Raw genomic sequence first — 26,422 nt, 5'->3', positions numbered from 1 at the left:
CATATGTCCCTTCAGTGAAACCCTCTGGAAGATACTATCATGTCTAATCAGAATTTGTCTTTTTGCTCTGTGTGTGTGTGTATAAAATGCACATATGTGTATATGCATGTTTGTAGGTACATGTTTGCATGTGCATGTATGTGTATGCATAGGCCCATCTTTTCATTCTTCCACCTTACTTGCTGCGGCAGGGTCTCTCAATCAAACTCAGAGCTCACTGGTGTGGCTGGTCCTGATAGCTAGCTTGCTCTAAAGAGCCCATGTCTGCCTCTGAGGCTGGAATTACAGGCATGACGCCAAGCCTACTCAACATTTTACTTGGGTCCTGTGAACCTCCCGGCCAGATCCTCAAGCTTGCACAGTAAGCGCTTTAGCCACTGACGGCTCCTGGGAAGGAGTCTGACAGGGAAATGTCTGCCACAGTCCTACTGCTCACTCACCAAGGGCTGTGATAGAGACCAGGGTACTGGCGCGGCGCTCTCCCACAATCTGCCACTCTCCATCTACGGCCCGAACCCACTCCGTCACGTGGCACTCATACTGGCCCTCATCTTCCTTCCTGCTGTTGAAGATGCCCAGGCTGAAGGAGTTGGGCTGCACCTGCTCCATCTGGATGCCTCCATAGCTGCTGCGCTCCCAGTACGCTGAGCCCGGCTGCAAGGTGCCGTCCCGGTCTAGCCACATGACATTGCTGCGGCGGTTCTGCCTATCCACGAGCTGCCAGATGACCGAGAAGCGGGCCTGCAGCCTGCCCACTGTGCGGACAGTGCAGGAGAAGTGCAGGTCCTCTCCCTCAAGGACGACACTGGCATTGCTGGCCACCTCCACGGAGATGCTGCTTTCTGGGGAGAAGAGAGAGGGCCACACTGGGGGTTTACCGTCTCCAGGATGCAGGAAGAAGGGTGCAAACCGAATCCCATGATTCTGACAGTGAAGCTCAAAGGGCTCAAAAACTCTGATTTGTTTTGAACCACAACTTGCTGTTGTAAGGGCTGGCTGGTTGGAACTGGGCACTGCTCCCTAGATCTGGTAGCCTAGAATGCCCTTTGCTTTGGGTAGTGGGTTGGGATAATGAGGTACTAAGGCCTAAAAGTAAATCAGAAACAGAATATGATACAATGACATGGTGTTTATGACAAAAAATTATTTATGGGTGACCTGCTCATCGGCAGCTCAGGGCTTTTGGCTTGGAGTTTCAGCGTGAGGAACTCCCAAACCGTACTGCCTCTCAATCTTCTACCACTTGAAGCTACAAGAGTCAAACCAAAGCTATACGCATCCTCAGCGTGCCATGTGAATCCTTCAGAGAATTACTAGGAAGTAGAAAAAAAGTCAGAAAGTATTCAGAAGACGGGGTGTGTGTGTGTGTGTGTGTGTGTGTGTGTGTGTGTGTGTAAAATGGGGCACAGATGGTCTAGTCTCACAGAGTGTGTGGAGAGCAAAGTTTCATGCTTTCGTTAACAGAGAAGAGTAAGCCATGGCCAGTGGCTCACCGTCCACTGCTCTCTTCTGAGACCCACTCAGCCTGGGGCACCTCTGCTCTCTACCCTGACAGTCTGCCAAACAAAGGTGGGGCTAAGAACTCCACTCCATCCCTAGCTCAGTCTAGCCTTTGCCATGCCTTTGGATAGCTGTTCTCAGTTGAGGGGATGATCTAAACTCTACAAGCCTCAGCTTTTTCTTCTGTAGGATGCTATTTTTAAACCCACAAAAGATTAAACAGCAAACGAGACAATGCATACAGATTGTGCAGGACACAGTATGTGTTTAAAATGTGGTACCCACAGTCATGACTGATTTACCATACTTAAGGATATTTCTGCTCTCACAAACAGCATGGCTAACACTTTCTTAATTATGCATATGTTATTCTGTATAATTACCTATATTGAGTTCAACAAGCTCATAAGAATTAACACAATACATAATGTCATAATCAATTTGGATCCAATTTTCTAGGCAACATTCACAATTGATTAAGTCAAGCCCCAGATCGAGAAGCGCACCCGATTACTGCAGCGTTCAGATCTACTTTATTCTTCTCCCCCTTAATTTTCCCCCACAGGCAGAAACAGCAAAGATGAGCACAAGACTTCAGCACCTAGCCTTCGTCATAAAGAGCAATCCTGTGCTTGTTTCACAGGAACGGTGTCTGGACAAGGTGGGGACAGCAATCTTCAGGACAGCCTGCCCAGGACAAGGCTCTTGTAGAGCCACTGCTCATGGCAGAAATGGTTTGCAGCTTGGCTGTACTGCCTCCCGACTGCGGGATTTTGGTATTCTTACTAGAGGAGCCTTCAATTTATCATGTGCAAAGTTGAGATCCTGCTAGTGCCTCCTTAGGGTTGTGACACCGAGGGGATGAGGCAGGAAGGCGGAGCAGTACTGAGGGCTGAACCGAAGGCTTCCGGAATGCTCTGCAGAGAGACACTCTACCGCTGAGTCCAGCCTGTGTTCGCCATCATACTCAGTATCCTTCCTCGCTGATTTTACCTCAAGCTGAGAGATTCAGAAGGCAATTTTAGCACCAAGGAAGCAAACCTTTCTGTCTGTCTTACACAGAGGAGTGGCCTGCAGGACATCAGCCATGTCTGTCTTACACAGAGGAGTGGCCTGCAGGACACCGGTCATGTGCCCTCCTGTCACAACAGCAGACTCTTATGGACATTCTAGATGGCTATGTGGAGAAAGCCTGGAAAACCTAGGGAGAAGGGAAACCCTCTGGCAGCGGGAGCATGGACAAACACAGTGCTGTGTAGCCCACTGTAACTCTTTACACAAGGTTCCCAGGCTTGTAAAAAGGTAGCCGACAAGGTCATCTCCTCCAGACTGAATGAAGACTAGGACAGAACTAATGAGAACCTGAGTGTGTGTTCACAAATGAAATTTCCAATCAGGAGGCTGCTGGCGGGGCCCAGGCTAAGCACAGAGCAGCGGGTTCGGGGTTAGAGCGAATGTTCCCTAATGCAAGTGCCAAGCTCAACCGCAAAGTGGAAAACCGGATCAGACACTTCCTCGCGTGTGCTCCGACATCTCCATTCATAAGATGGATGTAACGCTGGCTTGTACAGGACTGCAGGACTGGGAGCAGAGAGATCATATATGCAGAAGCACTTTGGGTTCTTAGGAGGAAAGGTGCCATTAAAATCCAGGGCGTTATCACCATTACCATTGATTGTTGTTCTTCAGTAGACTTACCCAAGTGGCCTTGGGGCAGGATCTGGTGCTGCTGGGGGACTTTAACTACCCAGTTATCTGCTGGAAAAGCAATATAGCAGGCCACAGATCATCAAACAAGTTCTCGGAAGGGCTGGGGGAAATCTTTTAGTACAAAAGATACAGGAAGCAAACAGTGTGGCTGCCCCTCATGCCATCCTTCTTAAACAATGAGGAATTAGTCTCAAGGTACAGAGTCTGTGATTACAGCAGGCACAGGAAAATAGTATAAAGAGTGTGGGCATTCAATCCAGTAGTTTCAACTATACAGATACTTAGCAAGCACCTACTCTATGCAAAGCATCATGCATTGCGAGGAAAGCACAAGAAAGAGTTGAAGGTTACTCAAGTGTGTGTGTGTGTGTGTGTGTGTGTGTGTGTGTGTGTTCGTTCAAAATATAATAAGCATGACAGAAAACAAGCGTCCTCTATTTTAGACTTCACACAACAGAGAAACATTTCAAATACATAAATGTGTAAATAAAAATGTAAAGAAACCAATGACAAGGCTGAGAGGAGGAACAGCCCTGGGAGCTGAGAAAAGGTTAAAGGTTAGTTCTTACACTGGACCATCTTGTTTAAAATCAGAGCATTGTAAGTTTTGATTAACTTTCTGCTAAAAATAGAACTGTGAGAGAAGAAGATTAATAAGTTAATCCTAACACTATGGATATTTAAACACGGCATGCATACACACTGTTCATCTCTGGAGTCTCAGAAAAGGGTACCACCCATCCAGACACTGCATTGCCCCTGGAGGCTGAGTCCCTGGAACAGCCTTGAGAGGTCCAAGCTCTCCTAGCACATCCCAGGAAGACAGAGAGCCCATCCACTGACTGATGCATGTGTGTGTTAGGATGAACCTAACGCTGTGTGCACCCACTGACTTTTAACAATGCAATTTCAGTACAGAAGAGACAATTAGGGAAAGGCCTGCATTGATACCTGGAAGAACCCAGATGGCAAAGCCTTCTTAATAATGCAGTTGATGATGTTCAAGTCCTCCCATAAGAGATGAGCTCTCCTTAAGTAAGATTTCAAGGCAGGCCTCTGCCCACTTCTGGGATTTAATTCTCCCAAAGGTGCAAATGACTTCCTGGTCTTACTCCTAACTGAGCTGGCAAGGCTGGTGTCTGACAGCAGCTTGAGCTGCTTGAGCTCAAGTATGGGTACCCTCTGCAGCCCAGGACATGCCCCTGCTGCTCTGCAGACCTGGGGATGGAGGGGGTGGAGAGGCCTCCTCTCTGGTCAGCTTCACCCCCCAAATTCTGCCCCTTCTGCCTATACCTACTGTCTTTCCCACTTTTCCACGATGTCACTAGTCACCACACCAGAAACGAGTAAGTGGCGCACTTCTACTTACTGAGGGGCAGCACGACGATGGGGATGTTCTTGGGCCGCTTGCTCTCCTTGTCTATGAACTCGCCAGTGACAGTCTTCTCTCGCTCAGTCACCCGGCAGTTGTATTTGCCACTGTCTTCCTGGCGGAGGTGGTATATCTTCAGCACAAAGACACCATCACTCTCTTTGGCCACCTTAAGCTGTCCCTTGGCTTCGCGGTGGGCAAAATCGCTGTTGAGGACTGGCACGGCATTAGGCCCCATGGTGGCAATGAGTGAGCTGTTGAAGGCCCAGGAGACGGCAAAGTACCGGTCGGGAATGTTCTGAGCCTCTAGGATACATCTGAACTCCACCGGCTCACCCACCGTGTGCAGCCTCTTATCTGTTTCCAGACGCACGGTGAACTCTTTGTCTGGGAACACAAACAAACTGGATGCATTCTGGGCAAATAAGAGCTGCAACCTACCAAACTGCTTCAGGAAATCCTATTCCCCTGACCTTCCTTACACTAACTACAGTGATGACTCCGTATTCATCTTGAGAGAAAATCCAACTTTAGCCAAGGATATCTGAGTCCAAGCCAACCCATTAAATACCATAATACCAGCCAAATCCAGGCTGTCTATTTTTGCTTAGCACTCGCACTGTTAGACCAACAGGGCTCTGTCAGGAGGCACTCACAGTGGAAGTGAGGAACAGGAAGAGGAATTAAGACTAGGAGGAAGTGGCCTTATCTCTCCTTGCTGTGGGAGGCTCCAGCTCCTAACTCCTTCCAGTTCTAGCTATGTTCCTTGCAGAGAATATGGAGAGGAAAAAAAAAAATCACATCACAGTGGTGTGTGAACTTTCTTGACATTCACCAATCTCAACCACAACAGCCCTTCCTCTGTGGCAATCCCAGGCTATCACTAACACCTTTGGATCCATGCCTCGGCCATCCACAACCCATCCATCACACATTTCAAGCACGTAAGAGTAATCTTTTCCTGTGGAAAATGATCATGTGAGCCAAGCACGCACTTCTCCGTTCCAATACAGCTCAGCGTCTATCCTTTATCTCCTCATGCCTTTTCTTTATCTCCTCCATCCCACACAAGCTGGTCTCTTGAGCCAGATGTTTTTTTTTTCTTGCCAGTGAACTAGCTCCTCCCTGTATCACCCAAACTTCCTGACAGATCAAAGCCCTCTCAGCCAGGGGTCAGGGAACCACCGATGACTTCCAAACAGCTGGCCTCCTCCATCACTCTCTCTCCTTCTGCCTCTGGCACCCAGTCTCACCTCCCAGACCACCACCACAGCCTGGCCAAATGAGTTCTTTACAACCCTTTCTCTTGACTGCTCACCCAACCTGTCTCACCAACTTCCACATGTCCCCCTCCTCCACATCTCTGAGCTCTTCCTCCTAAATTACCCAATCAGGTGGCTAATCCCTGACTAAAGGGATTCCCTCCAGTGTTTATATTGAAAGTTCTTCAGGAGGTATAAAGAGAGGGGCCTCCTTTACTTCATGTAAAACTTTCATTGCTCAATAAGGCAACTATCTGGTTGAAGCAAGAGGAGCTCACAGGTTCTCGCCCTCTTCCCACTGGTACACACACACACACACACACACACACACACACACACACACGAGTGAGCAAGTGCACTCACCCACGTGTACCTCTCAGGCACACCCCCACGGACCTCCTAAAGCGCCAAGAAGAATGGCTTGGCGACTCCTGGTCCACAGAGTCCATCCCATGTTCGACCTCCCAGCTCCCAGCTTCAGGGGCCCTACTTTCTCTACTGCTCAACCAAGAACCCACCATCCAGTCACGTGACTTTCTTATGCCCGACAGCATGTCTGCCGCCCTTCCCTACTTCCTGTGGCTGTCTGCTCAACCTTGACACAGCTCAAGCCTACTGAGGAACTAGAATTCCTAGATCTGTTGTAATAGCCATCTTATCCAGAGAAAACATAGAGCAAAAACAGCCTTCAGTATTCACACAGCACTTAGCACCTTAAGTACACAGACCGATGTCGTGCATCTTGGCATCCCTGAATGCCTCGCACGACACCTTCAGTGCTGTAAAGACTAATGTCTATTAAAATAAACATGAAGAAACAGACTCCAAGGCGGAGTTGCAACTCCTCAGTTTGAACTGGAACACACAGTGGAGCTATCAACATTTTTTCACTTCCATTAGAGTTTTCCTTTCTTAGCTCAGTCTGGATACATTTACAGGGCAAATTCAAATGTCCTAATTCCAAATTGGTAAGATTAAAATAAAGAAGATTAGCTGATGCAACCTAATTTAAAAGCATTAAGACTGGAAATTAGGCCCAGACTTTTTTGACACTGATCTTAAAACCAACCAGTAAGGAAACCGATAAACAGGAACTAAAGCCTCTTGGGTAAATTTCTTAATATTAGAAGATTCAGAAGACAGTAAGAGCTCTGAGTCCTAAGTGTGGATCAAGTGTGCCCTCTCACCAGGATACAATCTTCTTTTGCTCTCACATCCATTAGGTGTCCAGAGGATCCTATAAGCCCTGCCCCCTTCAGAGCTGTGTCAAGATAAAATGTAGACAGGTGAAGAAAGACCAGGGAATACTTAAGGCACAGCTTCCCAGCCTCGCCAGGAGTCTCCGAACAGGGACTTCAGGGGTGTGTCCCAAAGTTTACTATTTGGTGACTCTGAAGCATTGTCTCAAATGTCAGAGTACCATGCACAGACCAAGGCAACTGACCACCAGGACAAGGAGGACAAGAGACAGGCAGGTTCTGACAGGAGTACTACCGCTTATAACATGAAGGCGTCATTCTCCTCATCAGAGAAGAGAAAAAGCCCTCCACAGCCACCTCAGTAACTGTATTATGATTGCCCTCCAACCAAGTCAGACCCACAGCTTAGCCGGAGAACCTGCCCAAGCTCAGCCAATGTCATCAACAGCTGCCGTCAGCTCAAAACTGGAACCCTGTAGGCACAAGAACTAGGGACGAACACAGAGTCACAGGAGACATCCAAAGAAGCTGTGGGGATATAGTGTGCCAGGCCACCAAACTAAATAATCAACGTGGGGTAAAAACCCCGGACTGGGATTAAAAATTTCTACAACCAGAGGCAGGCGGATTTCTGAGTTCGAGGCCAGCCTGGTCTACAAAGTGAGCTCCAGGACAGCCAGGGCTACACAGAGAAACCCTGTCTCAAAAAAAAAAAAAAAAATTTCTACAACCACCACCATTACCTCAGCTCTAAACATACTATTCTTTCCCCCTTGGGAAACCTACCCAGGTCTTCCCTTGACAGAGTGTCCACAGCAGGACCTAATACTCCACACTGGCCACATGGCACACACTCTGGGGTCACACCACAGGGTACTCTGCATCCAGCATGCTCACCCACAATGTGTGGATGCCATTGTGACTTGCCTTACAGACATGACAATGTACGTTAAAGCATTTCAGAAGTCTTGTTTAAAATGGCAGAAATATTACTATAAAAATAACGGTACACTAACATCTCCTTAGCTCGCTGTCTCAGGCATCCAACAGAAAAGGCTCATCATCTCAAATGCCCTCTGTAACTGCAACATCATCACACGGAGTGGCATCCATGGCTAACAGGAATAAGAACCCAGAGTCATAAGACAAAGATTTTCTGTAAAATCACTCACTTTTATATTTTTTTAAACAACGATGTACTCTTTTTATGTGTGTTTTGCCTGCATGTGTGTATCACATGTGTGCTCGGAGATCAAAAGAGAGCAAAGGAGACCCTGGTAATGAAGTTAGGAATAATTGTGTGGACCACCATGTAGGAGCTAGGACTTGAACCTGGGTCCTCTGCAAGAGCAACAAATGTTTTTGACCACTAAACTATCTCTGCAGTCCCTTTTTTTTTTGTTTTTTTGAAAAAAACTCTCATTAAAAAAAGTTTTATTCAAGATAAAATATTTACGACACCATCTAGTAGAGCAAACATGACAATGAGCAGAGGCCAGTATGGGCAGCTGTATGCAGCTCGCTGGAAGCTGGGACTATGTACCTGTTTCCCTCAGCCTAGGCTACAACTATCTCTAACCTCACTCAAAACCCTACCATATTGCTATGGTCATCAAACAAGGCGTCCCCACAACCTCCTAGCATCTGACTCCCCACCAGGTGAAGGACAAGAAGCTGAGGGACACTGACCAGTGGGCTGGACGTTGACCACGGCACCCTCGGAGCGCTTCCTGGTCATGGCGTACCAAGAGCCATCTGGATCCTGGATCCACTCCGCAGCCTCGCAGTAGAACTCGCCCTGGTCGGAAGGCTGCAGGTGGAAGATGGTGAGACGAAAGGTGCTTCTCCCCAGCTTGTCCAGCCGCACCTCGCCCAGGCTCTGCCTCTGGGCATATTCGCTGCTGGAGTGCAGGATGAAGTCTCGGCTCAGGGAAATGACCTCCACAGGGTTCTCGCCACCCTTCTGCCGCAGCCAGGATACCGAGAGGTGGGTGTGCTGGACGGTCTCGGTGGCCACTTCGCAGCTGAGCTCCAGGGGATCCTGTTCCACTTTGTGCAGTGTCTGGGGGACAGCCGTGGTCTGCAGAGAATCTGGGATCACTGTAAAATAGAATGTTCCCATGGAGGGAGGTCACAGTGCTATAGAATCTGAGACTCACTCCACACAGAAACCACTGTTAACGCCACAACAGGGGCAGTATTTTTTGGCACTGACACTTGCTTGGGATCTTAATGACGCTCAGAGCAAAGGTGGATTTTCTTAGAAAATGTATGAGAAGAGCTCTCCGAGAATACTGTGTAAGAACAACTGCTGACATCTAGTAAGATTCCTTGTTGGGTATCACTTTGAGATAGCTCAACCTCACTTCTGACCCAGGAATGGCTCCTGAGGAGTGGAGTCCAGGGAATTACATCCCAAAACAGGGACGCTTGTTTGCTGATTACGTCACATTAAAGTAAGTCTTTGCATGGTGGTGGATGCTGTAAGAAGAAATATTCCAGTGCCTGTCTACCCAAAAAACAGAACAGGCCTGCTGAAAAAGCTTTCACTCATTAAACTCCTATCTACCGACAAGGAAATTAAAGAACACACTGTACATGGGCAGCTTCAGTCACAAGCTATTGTCTGTCTCTGTTCCCAAAAAGAACCATTACCGCTGTCTGACAAACCGCCTGGGTGGTTCACTAAAATCACCTGTGACACCTCAAAATGGTCCCACCCCCTGCTTGTTGTCTCTCCCCTCTGAGCATCTGGAACTCTCTGTGTGTTATCTGAGCAGCCACTCCCCTGAGATTCCCCTCACACACATTACTGCACTCCTGTAATGATCCTCCTGTCCCTGTGTGTCTACTGTCGCCTCACGCTGGGAGTTTTGCCCTTGCTTAAATCTGGGGTGTTGCCGCTCTTCCTGCTGGTCTCACCCACTTTCCCTTCCAAGTCACATCTTCAAATTATCACCCACAAATGTCCTTGTCACAGGGTAGTCCCCTGCCTCAGCCTTCTGGATGCTGGGATTATAGGCATGAAGCCACCACACCTGGATCTGGCCTTGATAAATTCATTTTGCCTTTCACCAGCAAAGGTCTGCTTAACCACTGTGGTGATTGATGCTTGCACAAGAACTTTCCATGTGTCAGCCTTAGCCATCCAGGGTTCACAAGTGTACTTAGGATTCATGGTCACTCATGCTCCCTCATGCGGTTTTCTAAGGTGTCTGGGGAATCATATCGATAGGCAACAAAAGCACATGAGGGAGGGACTGGGGCCTGACACTGGCCATGTGGAGGCAGAGTCACTTACCCACTAGGTTCATCTTGGCACTGTAACTCCCAAAGTAGCGCTCATCGGTGTTGGGGGTGTGACATTCATACTCGCCGGCATCCCGGGCTTGCAGGTCTGTGATGTGAAGTAAGGCTGAGTTGCCCTGGATCCTCTCCACGTAGATCTTCCCACCGCGGACTCGCTGGGTGTAGATGGCGTACGGGAAGGAAGAGTCCACCGTGCTAACGATCTGTACTTCACGCTCAGGAGCAGAGGGCAGGTAAATGGACCACTGGAAGTTCTGCTCAGAGGGACCCTGGTAGCCACTCACGTTGCACCAGATGGTGATGTGGGAGCTCTCTGTGCGGTACAAGGGCCCTTCCTGGACGGTGACCTGTCGCTGCGCTGACACCACACCTAAGGGGAGACAGACACAGCAACGTGCTTACTTTTCTGACTGAATGCAAAACAGACAGCAGTCCCCAGAGGATTTGTTATTTGTGTGACATGATGGCAGTATAAGTAGGTTACTGGCCCTTTCCAAGGCACTTTGTGATTTATAAATATTAATTAAAACAGCGTGGTAAAGCTCTGCGTCTAATTTGCATATATGGGAATTTGATCGCGCAAGGACATGGCTCTGTTACTTATTCAACACTGACCCTTGTGAATTTCATTTGGGCTCGCTGTCATTTATACGGCAGCTTTATATCTATTTATTAACGCTGTTTATAAACTTTTTAATAAAATGAACAGGAAAAGTTGAGTCCTTGGCACAAATCCAGGAAAAAAACAAATAAAAGCAGCCGCCTTGTAATCTGGCTGAAATTAAACATTTCTCCCATGATTAGTGGGGTTGGCCCAAGAAAGCCATTGAGTCTTTTTACTGGGGCACGACTTGGGAGGGGCACTCCATTTTATTTCCATCCTATCCTAAGGAGCACCTCCTTTTTCCCTGTAGAAAGAGAGGCAAACAGATCCTACCACGGCTGTCAGTTTCCAAGGAGTGACCAGGAGTGGGAAGGCGCGCAGAGTCCCACCAGCTGACAAAGCAGAGAGGGACAGTGTGCAGGAAGATCTGAAACAAGGTCGGTGCCCTTGGGCTCCTGGCTCTGACTGGCCCACCAAGCCCCTGCCTTCTGGTGTGACACAGCTTTCCAAGGTCACGACTCCTCCTGCTTACCCTCCCCACGTTCCTCACGCTGCATCCTCTTGCAAGGGCAAAAATTAAATACGGAGATCCAAGTTTCTCATCCCATGTCATTTGCAACGCTTCTTTGGGCAAGGTCTAAGTGTGCCTCACAAGGGTTCATACACACATACACCTACATATTCAAATCCTCCATCCCTGGCTTCCTGCCTCACCATAAGACGGCACCTTTTCCTGCCAGGATACCATCTGCCTTGTAGTGACACAGTCAAGGAGGCCCTCACCAGAAGCAGAACACAAGGGCCAACCAACAGTCTTTGGCCTTTACCTGTGGGCTAAAAAACAAAATCCCTCCTTTTAAAATAAAACACTCCACTTTAGGTACTTTGTTACAGCAATAGAAAACAGATTTGGGAATCAGCACAGCACTGACTACCCCTAAGCCACTCAAACATGGGCGAGACATTTCTCTGCTTGTTGGGTGTGGCAGATACCGGGACAGCCACGCATGGCAGAAAGAGCACCTGAGGCTTGTCTTTCTTCTTCATACAGATCTGTCTCCAGACCTTGGCCTCATCTTACAGGAAGGACTTCAGAGAGGACAACTTTACCAACTGAAACCTTGGAATAACTGACAGGGACTATGAGCCTCAGTTTCCCCAAGTGCAAGAGGGAAAAGATTAAATAAGATGTCTATAAAGGCCCTGACTTGGGGACTAAGACACAATTAGTACACAATAAAAAGATACCATGTCTCAAACAGGCTAAGGCAGCTGACAGATCCTGGTCAGTATCTGTTCAGGGGCATGGCAGTAGCCTCCCGGGAGTGCCACATCTTGGCTGACCACATCTCTCCCCTTCCTGGGAATGTGCACACAGGTGCAGCTAGTTTAGCAAAATCAATCAGTGAGCTCCAGGCTCAGTAAGAGGTCCTGTCTCAAAGGCGTTAAAGCTGAAAGCAATCAAGGAAGACATTCAAGGCAAAATCCTGGCCTCAAGTGTATATACACACGTGCACACTTGCATGTGCATATACATACACAGGAGGGGGAGGGAGAGGGAAAGGGAGAGGGAGAGGGGGGAGAGACAGACAGACAGAGAGAAACAGAAACAGAGACAGAAAGAGAGGTAAGCCTTACAATGTCGACCACTCAGGTTCCCAAATGAATGGACACATCTAACTGAAAGCTCTCAACAGTTTTAAGCTCCCAGTTTTGAGGATTTCACAAAGTGCCATTCTCCTTTTGTCCAAAGAAAACAGCTGGACCCCGTCTGATGCAATCTGATAATGAGCTTAACCACAGTGCATTCAGCTCACCGACCTTAAACAAGCATGGATCCTATACTACACACACACACACACCAAGGAAAAACAGTGTTGAGTGGCCTAGATGAGCCAGGGCAGCTGGGTCAGAGCAACTCATGCAGAGCAAAAGCAGATGACAACCAATCCTGATAAATAAACAAACTATCCGTTCTTAGCTACAGCCAGCCCTACCTGTTGGTTGGTTAACTATCTCTGTCATTTCCCTCCCACCTTACAAACAGCTCTTCGTCCCTGAAAAACAGGGCTGTTCTTAGAAAGTGTGTCTTCGTTTGTTTTCTTTTCCAGACAGGGTCTTGTTATACACAAGTGTTGGTTTTGAACCTTTGGCAATCCTTCTGGCTCAGGCTCTCAAATGCTGAGACTCCAGGCATGCACCACCATATGCAACAGGGAGTGCAGCTTGATACAGAAATAAAGTGAATTTATTTTCAACAGACCAATTCTCCTTTCACATCAAACTCTTCAATGTCCCAGGAAGTCTCTGCGATGCTAATTTCTGCTGCCTTCAAACAGACCAGGTCCCCAACTTTGCCCACAGCAGTTGCTGGACCACCTCCCTTAGTCTACAACAGTAGGCTCCTCCCCGTGAGGACTGTTTCTTTAAAAAATAACAATTATAACTTCAGACATTCTGTACCCTTTGGGTACAGAATGCCACTTCTGCAGTGAGAAAAGACCCAGTCTCATCTGTAGAAAGGACTAGAAGGTAAACCCTGGGCCACAGGACAAGTAATTTTATTTCCCTTTTTATACTGCACTCCTCTGCAAGGCGTGTGAACCAAAGCTTTACTCCAAAATACAAATGATGCCTGACTGCTGAATAAAACTTCTTTTATAGCTACTAGTATAGTATAAAAGGCATTTGCATGCAATCCATGTATGCATATATATGCAATATACATATGCATGTGCTTCACTTACATAGACACTTAGTCCATGCCCTAAGACCTGAGCTCCTAACTCCCTCGCACTATGAATGACAAGACGCTTCTGCATCCTGTGAACCTCGACATCAGAATTTGTGCTAATGAGATGACTCAAGGTAGCTCTTTAGCGTTGCCAAAGTTGGCCATGAATTGCAGGTTGGGAATTTCAGCTCCAACGCAGACCTACAGGAACAGCAAAGGGGCTGGACACTACGTCTGGTCACCAATAGCCACTGATTCAATAATGCATGCCCATGTAACAAAACCGTACTCAGAAACCTTCAGTGATGGCCAAGCATGGTGTTACACACCTTTAATCCCAGCACTCCCAGAAGCAGAGGCAGAGGCAGAAATAGGAGACCCTCCGAGTTTGAGGCCCAGCCTGGCCTACACAGCTGGTTCCGGGCAAGTCAGGGCTATACAGTGAGACCAGCTTAAACAAAAACTAAGAAGAGGAGAAAAAGAACCCCTCAGTGGTAGATAAGGATGCCTTCCAGGTTCATAAACACAATGTGCCAGGAGGGTGGTGCCCAAGGCAAGCACCAAGGCCCTGCACTAAGGGCTCCATACTTTGCCTGACATGCTGAGTTCAGCTGACTTTTGGGAAACAGGAAATGGAGAAACCATGCACTTAGCTTCTGAGGGTGAATCTGCCTGCTTTCCCAGACCACATAGTCTGTGTGAGGACATCAAAGCAGCCAGATGGGGACCACCTGAGGCTTGGTGCCACCAGCCGACACTAACCTGTTAGCAGTGGACAGAGCCACCAAGAGTGGATCTTCCAACCCTAGTCAATCTTTCCCATGCCAGCTGGCCTTGAGAAGATCTGGGCTGTTGCTTCCTGAGGGCCTCCAAGCCTGAACTACTACTAAATTCACGAGTCACAGAGGCACCCCACCCATACCCCACCACTGCTCTGAAATGTCAACATTTGTTGTTATTAGTTAAGAGCTAACTCATCCTGAGGCTATACATACATACATACATACATATCCTCCTTCCAAGGCTAATATTAAATGTATAATTGCATCATATGCATAGTTATATATTCTAGGAGGAAAGCCTGTCTATTTCAAAAGACCCTCAAAAGAATTATTCAAGGCCCCAGAGAGCCATGGTCTCTGGGCAAGTGAAGTTATCTATCTCAGCTGCTATCAGTCACCTAATTAGCTTCGCTATGTTAAAGTCCTAGTGAGCCTGGCTCAGGGTGACATGATTCAGCAGTTCATGACCAGGGAGCAGCCAACACACCTCACATTCATTTCTTGAAACATGCCTTAGGATTCAGAGACATACACCTCTTCCTACAGAATCCTTTTTTTTTTTTTTTTTATGTTCAAGATGTATGACTGAGCACGATTCAAACAAGTAGGCCATGGGAACATGGCTCTCATGTGACAGCTGTATCAGCGAAATGTTTGCAGTACAACTGGAGGACCGAAGCGCCAGCCCCACTCTTAAATCCTTTTCCACGTGTGACTCAGGCACACTGACGGACCAAACTACCTAGAATATGGGAACAGGGTTCAGGTAATGACTCAGCCAGCAGAGTGCTTGCCACTAAGTGTGAGGACTCAATTTTAATCCTCAGAACACACATTAAAAACAAAACAGAAAAAAATCTGAGTTCAAGGCCAGCCTGGTCTACAGAGTGAGTTCCAGGACAGCCAGGGCTACACAGAGAAACCCTGTCTTGAAAAACAAAAACAAACAAAAGGCTGGCTGTGGGAATGCCCACTTTATTATTATTTTGTTTGTTTGTTTGATTGGTTGTTTGTTTTTTGAGACAGGGTTTCTCTGTATAGCCTTGGCTGTCCTGGAACTCACTCTGTAGACCAGGCTGGCCTTAAACTCAGAAATCCACCTGCCTCTGCCTCCCCAGTGCTGGGATTAAAGGCGTGTGCCACCACTGCCCTGCCAAGGGAATGCCCACTTTAAACCCCAGCTCTGGGGATAGAGATGGGCAGATCGCTGGGCCTTGCTGGCCAGGCAGTCTAGCTTACTTGGTGAGCTATGAGCCAGTAAGAGACTATCTCAAAAAAACCACAGCTGATGGGGTCAGAGAGCTAGCTCAGTAATAAGAGCCCTGGCTGCTCTCTAGAGGATTTGAGTTCAATTCCCAGCATCCACATGACGGCTCACAACCATCTGTTAATTCTAGTTCCAAGGAATCCGAAAACCTCTTCTGACATCCGCAGACACCAGGCACCCACATGGTGCACAGACACCCATAGGCATAAAATAGAATTTAAAATAAAAAACAAAACAGTTGGTGGTGCTTGTGGAACAACACCGGAGGTTAACTTCTGACCTCCAGGTGTGTGCATACACACACATGCACACACATACCTGCACATACATACATACATACATACATGTATAGAAATAGAACATGGGGATGATGCACCATGTACCAGTCTCCTGGGGAACCCTGGAGAACAAATAATACTTGAAAACCAACAAATGAGTATTTTAAAATTTCATCTCCTACCAATATGAGATATTGATCTAAAAATGGGTCTCGTGAAAGCTCTAAGTTTAGAAGTATTAAAGGGAACATAACGTTTCACTTCGGGTTAAAGATGCAAAAGATACACGGAGCATATGTACACAGTGAGAATGTGTTGGAGCCCTGTCCCTGGAAAGTAACGAGGCACTCACAACACTGTACTGAGCGGCCGAGTGGTGAGGGCAGGGCTGCCTCTCTCCTGTTACAAGATCAGCGACGTTTCCTGTTCTCCATTTTCTCGTTTCCCCTCAGTTTTTAGATTAGCACCAAGTACATGGCACTTGAAGATGAAGATGAATGAGGCCGGTGAAGGGCCTGTCCTCACAGCTCTCCTCGAGTCACCTCACCTGGACTCCTCCTCGACTGAATGAGGTTGATTTCATTACAGCCACACTTACCAGAGGAGGAAATGGTCTTCAAGGTTAAGTAACTTTCTCCATGACACCGAACATGACTAATGGCTTTCCCCGGCGCCGTGGCTTGGTGAATCTCCGAGATAAGTGATAAATTGTCCATCTGCCTTGTAGCCTAGCTTGCTCTAAAGGAAATGGTGGGGCACTCAGAGAGCCCGAAGTGTCCAGGGGAACCTAAACCAGGCCAGCTTCAAGACATACAGTCTCCGGATAGCAAAGGGCACAAAAGGTGTTAAAGCCAACACATTGGTGACTGCAACGGGGAGTCTCAACTGTGAGCTGGTGCTGTGGTGCTGGTACAGTGCAGAGGCAGAGCCTGAGGCAAGGACTGACTGGAGGGTGAGCCAAGAGGGGCTAGAGGCACCTGCACTAACCAGGCTCTAGATATGATACGGGGTGGGGGTGGGGAGGCCGTGCAGAGATAGCCGAGGATCACTGTGTAATGCCACAGGCACATGGACCTGTATGCGTCTCACAACTGTCCCTTCAGAAGAAAACATGAGCAGAGGTGGTGAGACAAAAGAGGGTACTGGGATTAGGGGTGGTGATTATGATCCAATTATGCAGTGTATCTCCCAGCCTAGACTCCTCCCTAGCTAAGGCCTCAGCCACACCTACTGTGCTTAACCCAAACTTTCCAATCCACCATCTCTGCTGTAAGCTGCTGAGTCTTGGAGTGCTTCGTTACGCAGCAAAGCTAACCAGGGCAGAAGTTCCCCTCTCCCTCACTGTGGTTTCAGAGCCAATCATGTGACGGGCACTAAGGCACAAATGTGAGGGAAGGATAAGTAACTTTCACCTAAGTTGGTATTCCCAATAGAAATGACAGCGACTACTATACTATACTATATGATTGGCAGTGGGGTGCCAGGTGAAACCCCTCCAGCCTGGTCCAAAAAGCTTCATAGAAGCTGGGGGATAAGGGTGTATCTGGACTATGTCTCAAAGGATGTGGGGTGGAACTTGACACAGGACAGCATCACTGCTGTTCCAGGCTGAGCAGGAAGCCAGCCTAGATCTATCCTGTAACTTCAGGGCACTTCCATTTCAGTTAGGAGAGGGCACTGAGGGACATATTAATAATCTTCCTCCAGGACCAGGGAGTTGAGGGAGGCGCTGAGGTAAACAGGGAGATGGATTGGATTCATATTTCTAAATCATTGCTCTAGGGGCAGCTGGAAGAGAGAGCAGAGGGCAAGGCTTTAGAAGCAAGGATACCAAATTAAGGGTAGAAAGAACCAACAGAAGGCCCACCTACTGAGAGACTCAAGGGCAAGGGTATCATCCATTCATCTTTTCAGTCTTTAAAAAAAAAAAAGCGAATCTCCTCCAGTAGGTACCCAAAATAGAAATGGCCTAGAGATGATTAATAAATGTTAAATTATTAATGCCACCTCTAAGAAGGTGTAACCATCAATGATTCACTTTGCCCCAGATGACTTTATGTCCCTGACACCTGCACTGCCGAGTGACCCAGCACACGGCCACTCCACACGGATGCTCAGCTCCTGTTTATGGGCTGGCTGGGTCTCTGCTCCCAGTGCTGAAGCTGCTAAACCACAGCCTGGAACCACTGGAGACGCCGAGCTCCTTACTCAGTGCTGAACACCAGCTCCGCTTGGAGTTTTTGTTTTTAATCAGGGTCCCACGAACTCTTCTGATTATTATACTAACGTCCCTCTTCATCTCCTCAGACTGTCACAAATGAACCTCAGGGGCAACTCTCTCGGACTTTTGATAAAGGGTTGTGTGCACATAACCAGCAAAAAACATACAGTCTTGTTCAAAACTTTTACACAGCTTTTATCCTTTAGAGTCTGAAGAGATGGCTCAGCAGTTAAGAGCACACGTTGTTCTTGCAGAGGACCCCAGATGAATTGCTATCATCCATGTGGTAGCTCACAATCGGCCATGACTACAGGTCAAGGGGATCCAGCACCGTCTTCCGACTGCCAAAGGCACTAGACATTCATGTGGTGCACAAATACACATGAATAAAATAAATCTTAAAGCATTTAAATAAATATACTTTATATTGATGTATATTTCTTTACATAGCTATATACCATACCATCATAGGGTCATCTCCACTTGATGGATATCTGGATCATATATATGTATGCATGTATTTTTTTCTTAGTACTGACAAGCTCCTTTTTATGTTCCTTGTCTTTTCCTCATCTGAACTGATACGATTCCTTCACTTTTGTCTCAGTGACCATTTAGCATGTGTTCCAGTAAAAGGACTTGGCTGCTCAAGCTTGCTTCCGGAGGTCCTCGCTTTTTCCTCCCGTGATGGGCTCAGCATCATATAGCCCAAAGACCACTCTGCCTGTCCTCTTGGCTCCTGAAGAGGTAGGGGAACAGAGTCCTACTTCCCCCTCATCCCTCTCCTTCTTCCCCATTATACCCATGCTAAAGATGGCATAAAAGAAGCTTCTAGAAGGATGGGCAGCAGTGGGCAACTGGCAGCCTGTCTTAAAACCTAATGCCCATGGCCACACGGCAGATACTTCTCTCCGCCCCACTCGGAGTCAAAGCAGCTGTCAATCACAGCGTTTGTGTCTGGATGTAAGTATCTGAATGCTTTCTATTTTCTAGACGGGAGGAAATTAAAGGACAGGATCAGATTCCTTGCCTGTAAATGCTCAACTTATAATTACCTTACCCACTCTTTCTCTGTCTGGTCTCAGAAATGACAGAAACAGGCAGGGTTTAGGCTGCTTGCTGCAAAGGGCAGCCTCCTGGCACCACAATCTGGGCATAAGTGGACCACAGGCTTAGTGAGAGTTCCTGTAAAGGACTACTGCAGAAAACCAGTGCAGGTCAGGCTCCCCATTATAATGCATCCATAACGCCTGCTGCCACTATTTAGGGCCCTGGACACCAACCCCCCATCAGTCTCCCCAGATTCTCCATCCCTGGCAAAGTAGCTGCATGTCTCTGCATCTTCACAAACCCTAACACCCCACCCACACGAGGAGGCTCCGAAAACCTAACTCCACTTCATCTTCTGGCATTGTGGCTTTTAGTCCTTCCCGTTGTCCTCCCAAAAGATGCAGGCTGTCACCTGCATGCCCTTGGAGCATGATGCTCAACGTGGCCTCTAAAGGAGGCTGCCAGGCTTGGCCCAGGCTGAACACAAGCTGGGGTGCTTCCCGAGGTAGGGGAGAGGCAGCAGAACAAGAAGGGCTTCTCCCAAGGCCTGCAAAACAAGGCCTGGCTATGAAGGAGTTACCACTGCTCTGAGAAACTCAGTCTGCTGTATCCATCAACACGTTGTCTTCACTCTGTCCCCCAGTACATAGGTAGTGGAGTTAGAAAACTAGGTATACAGCCCTCGAGGAGTAAAAGGCTTTCAGTAGGAATGGTCGGAGAATCGGACAGAGTCTTTCCTACTCCAGGAAGCCCCTCTAACTCTCATCCCTCCCACCCCACCCTCGTACAAACCTCCAGTGCTCTTCTCACGCCATGCCAGGCTCTGGGGGTGTCCCAGTAGTCAGGTGGGGTGAGCAGGGATGAGCCCATACTGATGACTCCCGAGTGTCTGAGGTGAGAGAGGAGCACGGAGGGCAGACAGCAGGCCGTGCATGTGAACGGATGCACGGCAGGTTTTCAGAGCAGCCAAAAGGATCAATGTCACTTGTCAGCTGGGTGAGGAAGGAGAACTGCACCCCTGCCCATCCAAGGGTCTGTCACCTTGTCCCCCTGATGTAGGAGGCACAGCTTAGGGAAAGCACTTGGGGGAACCAGACTTGTTAAACACTCATGGCTATTTGCTTCAAAGGAAGAAAATTCCTGCCATCCAGCCACCCAGAAGGCTGGAGTGGATGTCTGTCATCTGACAACCTGGTGATCTTTCTGCTGTTCTATGGAGCCAGCCTTCCTGAATCTCCCCGAGCACTGTCTTGGCCCTGAGTTTTGTCTTTCAGTGAGAACCCTCTTAGGAGAGAGGCCTCGTGTACTCTGCTTCCTCCGTCAATAGACTCCATCCTTATGTTCATTACAAATCCTTCCTCCTCAGGCCCTTACCCTGAGCAAGGTTTACCAATCAATAGAACACATTCTTACAGTATAGGTGAGTCACACAGGTACTTTGCTACTTGACTTTGCTGGGGAGTTTCTATGTCGCTATACCTAAACATGAGTTGTGCTAATTGTCATGTGGAAACCTCCTTGCAACGTTTTACTGCACTTAAATGTGTCAAAAGAATAGACTGTGAGGTGAGACTCTGGAAGTTTTGACGAACGTCTGCTAGCGTGGTGCTGACCCAAGTTTCATTCTTCACACCATGCTGCTAGGTTCCCTGCAGGACTGGTAGCCTTTACCCAGCCAGAGTCTGAGCTCCAAGGGCTCGGCTTATGTCATTGTCATTAGCCACCATTGCCGCTCTCGGTGCATGTGTGAACATGTGTGTGATGTGTGTGGGCAGGTGCACTATGGCCCATGTGTGGAAGTCATGCGGCAACTTTGTGAATCTGTTCTCTCCTCCACTGTGGGTACCAGGTCCCCAAGCTCGTGCAGCAAGTGCCTCAACCCCCTGAGCCATCTCAATGGCTCAGTTTTGGGGTCCCCCCAGCCTTTTCTTTCAAAACACTCCTCAATATCATGGGTTTGGATCCATTTATGGCATGGATTCGTTCTACCCAGGTTGAGCTATGTGTGGTCAGATGGGCACCTGGAGTCTGTCATCCAGACTTAACTGCCTGGGGCAGTGACTTAAGCATGGGTCAGGTCCCTGAAACACATCCAGCATTTTCCTGAGAGCAGTCTCTGCACTCAACTAAAAATGAATAGCTGTGAGCACCGGGCCCCTGGGGGATTCCCCACCCCGACCCCCATGCACCTGTCGCTTGTGGCAACATTCATCATTCCTCTTTCCCTCCATCCCTGGTGTTCACTTTTGGTGGTCCGGACTGATGCACACTGCCCTCACTTGTGGGAAGCCCTGGGGTTGTACAAGTCAAGGAGAGCACGCTGAGTCTGACTCCACAGAGAGTGACCTCTGGGGCCCACCTGGCTTGTTCTTCTGAGGAACAAACATTAGTCTGAATCACAGACACACAAAGTAACCCTGGGGCAGAGAGAAATTCTGCAGCAATCCAGATAGGAGGGCATGGGGCGAGGATGGGTGGGTGTGGCAGACTGTACCTTGGGAGGAACTCACTAAAAAGAGAGGGGGGGGGAGGGGAGGGGAGGGGGAGGAGGAGGAGGAGGAGGAGGGGGAGGAGGAGGAGGGGGAGGGGAGGAGGAGGAGGAGGGGGAGGAGGAGGAGGGGGAGGAGGAGAAACAAGAGATCAGACAGGCTTGGTGGTGGCCAGCACTTGGCAGACTGAGGCAGAAGGATCAAGAACTTGAGGCCAGCCTGGGCTGTATAAGTGAGACCTTGTCTCAACTCCTTAGAATAACAACAACAACAAAAAAGCAAACCAAAAACGTATTGAGTAAATCACAGCATCTCCTCACTAGCGGAAGTATTATCTGGCCATTGAAAAATCACAGAAAAGATACCTGGGGAGTTAGCTCTGCAGTGGAGTGCTTTGCAGAGATGTGTTGGAAGGCTCAGAGGGGATCAACATGGAATTGAAAGTTTACTAACTCAGAAAATAAGGAGTTCTCAAGAAAATGAATGAGCTCAGTCCCCCCACCAATCCCCCAAAAAAGTCATAGAGAAAAACATAAACATCTAAAACTGCTTTAAAGCAGTTGCCAGGGAAAGGGAAAAGAAGTTATAAAAGTAAGCTGGAAGTAACTTTCCGAAGAAAACTACTCCCCCACCTTCCAAGTGCGGGGGGGGGGGGGGGGGGCTGCACTCCTTCCCTGCACTGTGTGTTCTAATTCCACACCATGCCATGCCGGGTTGGTTGCCTTATGATCAGGCCAATTTCTCAAATCACCTGCTTTGCAGAGCCCACAAAAGAAGTCAGAAGGCAGTATTTTGATGCAGATCACTCTGAGGTTTGTGTAAATGTGACAGGAATTGTGACCAGAGGTAGGAAGAAATGAATGTCAGGACCCAACAAGGCCATCCCGGTAAGCCGGGCAAGCTGGGCACGTGAGTGGGCGTCAGCGGCCCTCGGCTGCAAATTCTAGCTGCTGCATGGAAGGAGACAGATGTGACCTCATTTACTTAAAAATTTTAAGCCCAGTCTCTTTCCTGAAAACTCCTTATTTTCTGAGTTATTAAACTTTCAATTCCATGTTGATCCCCTCTGAGCTTTCTAACACATCCCTGTTGTTGACATCTCCCAGTCGGATGCCTCCAGGCAGCATTAGCAGATGCCAGAGCCCAGATTCAGATCACCCTTCCAGGACAGAGAGAGAACACCTGAATAGAAGATGCGCCCCACCCCCTTGCCGGGCACACCTTTAATTCCAGCACTTGGGAGGCAGAGGCAGGCAAATTTCTGAGTTCGAGGCCAGCCTGGTCTACAGAGTGAGTTCCAGGTTAGCCAGGGCTACACAGAGAAACCCTGTCTCGAAAAAAAAGTAAAACAAACTCAAAAACCAAAAACCAAAAACAAAACAAACAAACAAAAAAAACCAAAGAATATGCCCCCCCCCCCCGCCCCGCAATCCTGAGAAGGCAGAAGCTGAAGCGTTTATGAGCGGGCTTCCTCTGACAGGCCAAGGATGGGACACACACCACAGAGCTCTTTCTAAACCCCTGCAACATCGCAGGATTTGAGCTGTGAACATCTGCAGCACGCAGATGACCCAGCAGTGAGGGTTCAAAACCTCCACCCACCATGATGTAGATTCGGCTCCCCAACGTGCACCCTCCTATTTCAGAGTAGCTTAAGCCTTCTCTAGAAGACACAAAAGGCTGGTGCAAGCCACCCTTGCCAGGGTTCTGTTTGTTCTTGGTGGTGGTAGTTTTTCTGTTTGTTTTGCTGGGAGTGGGGCTTGTTTTTGTTTTTGTTTTTTTTTTAGATAGGATATAAACCAGACTGGCCTCCAGCTCACAGAAATCAGCCTGCCTCAGTAGCCTAGCCGGCCTCCTCAGTGTTGCCCAGAAAGGAGTGAGCCCTGCGGCTACATCCTGAAAGCCTGACTAGGGAAATGAGGGAACAAATAAAAGACAAATTCAGATACAACAAAGCTGAGATAGGCTGCGCATGGCGCTCTGTGGGGAGACATACCAACAGCGACTCAAACTCACAGGTTTAACTCTGAATTGAGTGCACAGATTTCTACAGTGAGTAGGAGGCAGGATTAGCTAATCTCGGTAGGGGGTGTCTGCAAGGGCAAGTCTCAGGCTGTAAACATCCCAGAGGAAGAAACTGCAGGGAGATTATCTGTAAACAAGGTCAGAAGGTCAGTAGCTGTCCTGGGACCAGGAGGCTTTGCCATGGGTCTAGGGGATTGGGGGCTGGAAGCGGGGAGGGGGGGGTCCTTCCCATGGCTGTGCTCAGGTCCAAACACATCCTTTCAAGATTTCACCCACTTCCTAGAGGAATACCCTGCCTCACCCAGCTAAGGTTTTCCCCAGGAAAAGCAGGACCTGAGGACCTATCATTCCAGGCACCATCCAAATTACTCTAGCACTTCCGTGCCTCCTCACGGAAACTCAACAAGTACTGTGTGGAAAGTGTGGCTCCCACTTTACAGACTGAAGGGACTCTAGCCAGCCCAGCATGCCAAACATGGCTCTCCCCAATCCTCTGTGTGGTGGTTTGGATATGCTTGGCCCAGGGAGTGGCACTATTTGGAGGTGTGGCCTTGTTGGAGCAGGCGTGGCCTTGCTGGAGGAAGTGTATCACTGTGGGCATGGGCTTTGAAACCCTAGTCCCAGCTGCCTAGAAGCCAGTCTTGTGTTTACCTCCTGCACCATGCTTGCCTGGATGCTGCTATGCTCCCACCTTGATGATAATGGACTAAACCTCTGAACCTGTAAGCCAGCCCTAATTAAATATTGTCCCTTATAAGAGTTGCCTTGGTCATGGTGTTTCTCCACAGCAATGACACTTTAAGATACTCTGTCAGGCTAAAATCCATTAGATAACAACATTCCTAAAGCTAGCTGCCAAGGCCTACTGCCCTATTTAGTCACTTCCTTTTCCTGAGGCTGCCGATCAAGGTCCAGCTATTAAAGAATTAAAGTCCAGCAATTAAAGACCCCTTTGGCAGCCCTAATTAACAGGCCCAATTAAAAGAAAACACCTCATCCAAACACGGGGTTCCCCCTTTACCTTTATAAACTTGTCACTTGCCTATGGGCCACGGCTGAATCCAGATTGCTGTGTGAGCCCTCCCCAACTCCCACAAATACTTAGTGCCTCTTCCCTGCTGAACAAGATGCTATGTGGTCCAACTACAAGACCATCTCCTCAGTCTAGGAAGGAGAAAAGGTATATAAATGGTGCTTTGAAGAACACATCTTAGACTAAATGAGGAGTCCTTCCCAAAAAGGGTGCAGAGTCAAAAGCAGCCCGCAGAGGGGGTGGGGTAAGTAGGAATGGGAAGAGTCAAAAAGGCCTCACAGAAGGGTTGCTATTTCCACACAGGGACACGGGATCTCAAGGTAGCCTAGAGATAAAGAAACCACACTGTGGACCTGGAGGTACAGAGAACAATGGCTTGTATTGTTGAGTGGCAGGTATACACAGGCTTAGAGGAAAACCATGAAGCAGCAGGGCATAGCAGCCAGATCTAGGGGCCCAGGACGCTGGCTGGTGAGCTGCAGCCTGTGCACAGGAGAGGACCACTGAGGAGGAACTCAGGGGGTGGGGGTTGGGGGGCACTTCAAAGGAATGATCAAGTCTAGAGTTGCTGGGGTCTCAGAGCAGTCAGGGCTGGAATGGGGGGAGGGGGAGGGGGCAGTTTGCAGGGGAGATGTGACAGAAGTGTGGTCAGGAGGCAGGAGTCATAGGGATGTCTTGAGAGCCTTCAGGAACTCCTCCCAGGTTTTGAGTGACTGCTGCAGGGAAGAGATCCACCGGGCCTTGCAGCTCTAAAAACCATCATCTGCAGTCAGCACTCAGCAAGGCAGAAGGAGAAGAGACAAGTCACAGAGCTGACAGGAGGGCAAGCACTCTGACAGCAGGTGCCTTCACAGGCCACAATAACCTGCCCATCGACTGCAGGAGGATGCCAGAAGACAGCCAATTCAAGGCCACTTTAAAATACCTGCCATCCATCCCCTCACGGTCCCTACCAGCTGCATACCCTGAAGCTCCCACAGAGCTTGGCTGGCCACAAAGGTCAAGACAGAGGAAGAGTCAGTCACCAAGGCAGGGCCTGTTCCTGGAAAGCAGTGCACTCCAAATTTACACATTCAACCAAGAAAGTGCTCACAGAGAGGAGGCATTCATATTGGAAAATAACCCTGGCAGGAGGGAGGGGGTGGCCTCAGTGGCAGGCCATGCGCTTACTCTAGGGGAGAGGACTGGATTCCATCTCCAGCAGCATATACACACCATGCCAAACGGGGCGAGGGAGAGAAAACAATCCCACGAATGACTGACAGCTGTAAAGACTGACACTCTGACGGGGCTGCACGTCTGAAATGCTTTTTTTTTCTTTTTTTCTTTTTTTTTTTTTTGAGAACCAAAACTCAGAACCCCCAGAGAGGAGCTCTTTTGTGTACAGCAAGGTAAGATAGGGATCTGAGGAGGGGGCCAGCACCCCGAGGCGGCAACAAGGCAGACTGCTATCGGGCAGTGCGCGAGAGATAGCATTTAAGCAGCATCTCCAACATAACCGCCACCTAAGGCTTCAGCGTTCATAACGAGCAGCCCGGGGGCGGGGTGGGGGGCAGCACAGAGCAGTGAATGGGTATGTGCATCCGA

At 48.6% G+C, this 26,422-nt stretch overlaps 1 protein-coding gene across 5 annotated transcripts in view; it reads right to left on the bottom strand.

The window, feature by feature from the left end:
• The window catches only part of Igsf3 (immunoglobulin superfamily, member 3), an 86,389-nt gene that overhangs the window by 26,888 nt on the left and 33,079 nt on the right, over positions 1 to 26,422 (bottom strand). For 2 of the 5 annotated variants that reach the window (XM_006502342.4, XM_006502343.4), the window contains exons 3-7: positions 10,345 to 10,722; positions 8,733 to 9,143; positions 4,580 to 4,969; positions 3,199 to 3,258; positions 441 to 842 (exon numbers count right to left, since the gene is read on the bottom strand). In XM_006502342.4, coding sequence (XP_006502405.1) covers positions 441 to 842; positions 3,199 to 3,258; positions 4,580 to 4,969; positions 8,733 to 9,143; positions 10,345 to 10,722 — 1,641 coding nt within the window. The remainder of the gene's footprint in view (positions 1 to 440; positions 843 to 3,198; positions 3,259 to 4,579; positions 4,970 to 8,732; positions 9,144 to 10,344; positions 10,723 to 26,422) is intronic. The other 3 variants (XM_030252915.1, NM_207205.2, XM_011240287.3) reach the window with 2 other exon arrangements.

This window comes from Mus musculus, chromosome 3 (genome assembly GCF_000001635.26).
Source record: "Mus musculus strain C57BL/6J chromosome 3, GRCm38.p6 C57BL/6J".
Classification (NCBI taxonomy): domain Eukaryota; kingdom Metazoa; phylum Chordata; class Mammalia; order Rodentia; family Muridae; genus Mus; species Mus musculus.
Note: the sequence above shows the minus strand (reverse complement) of the source record. Positions and strands in the feature narration are given on the sequence as shown.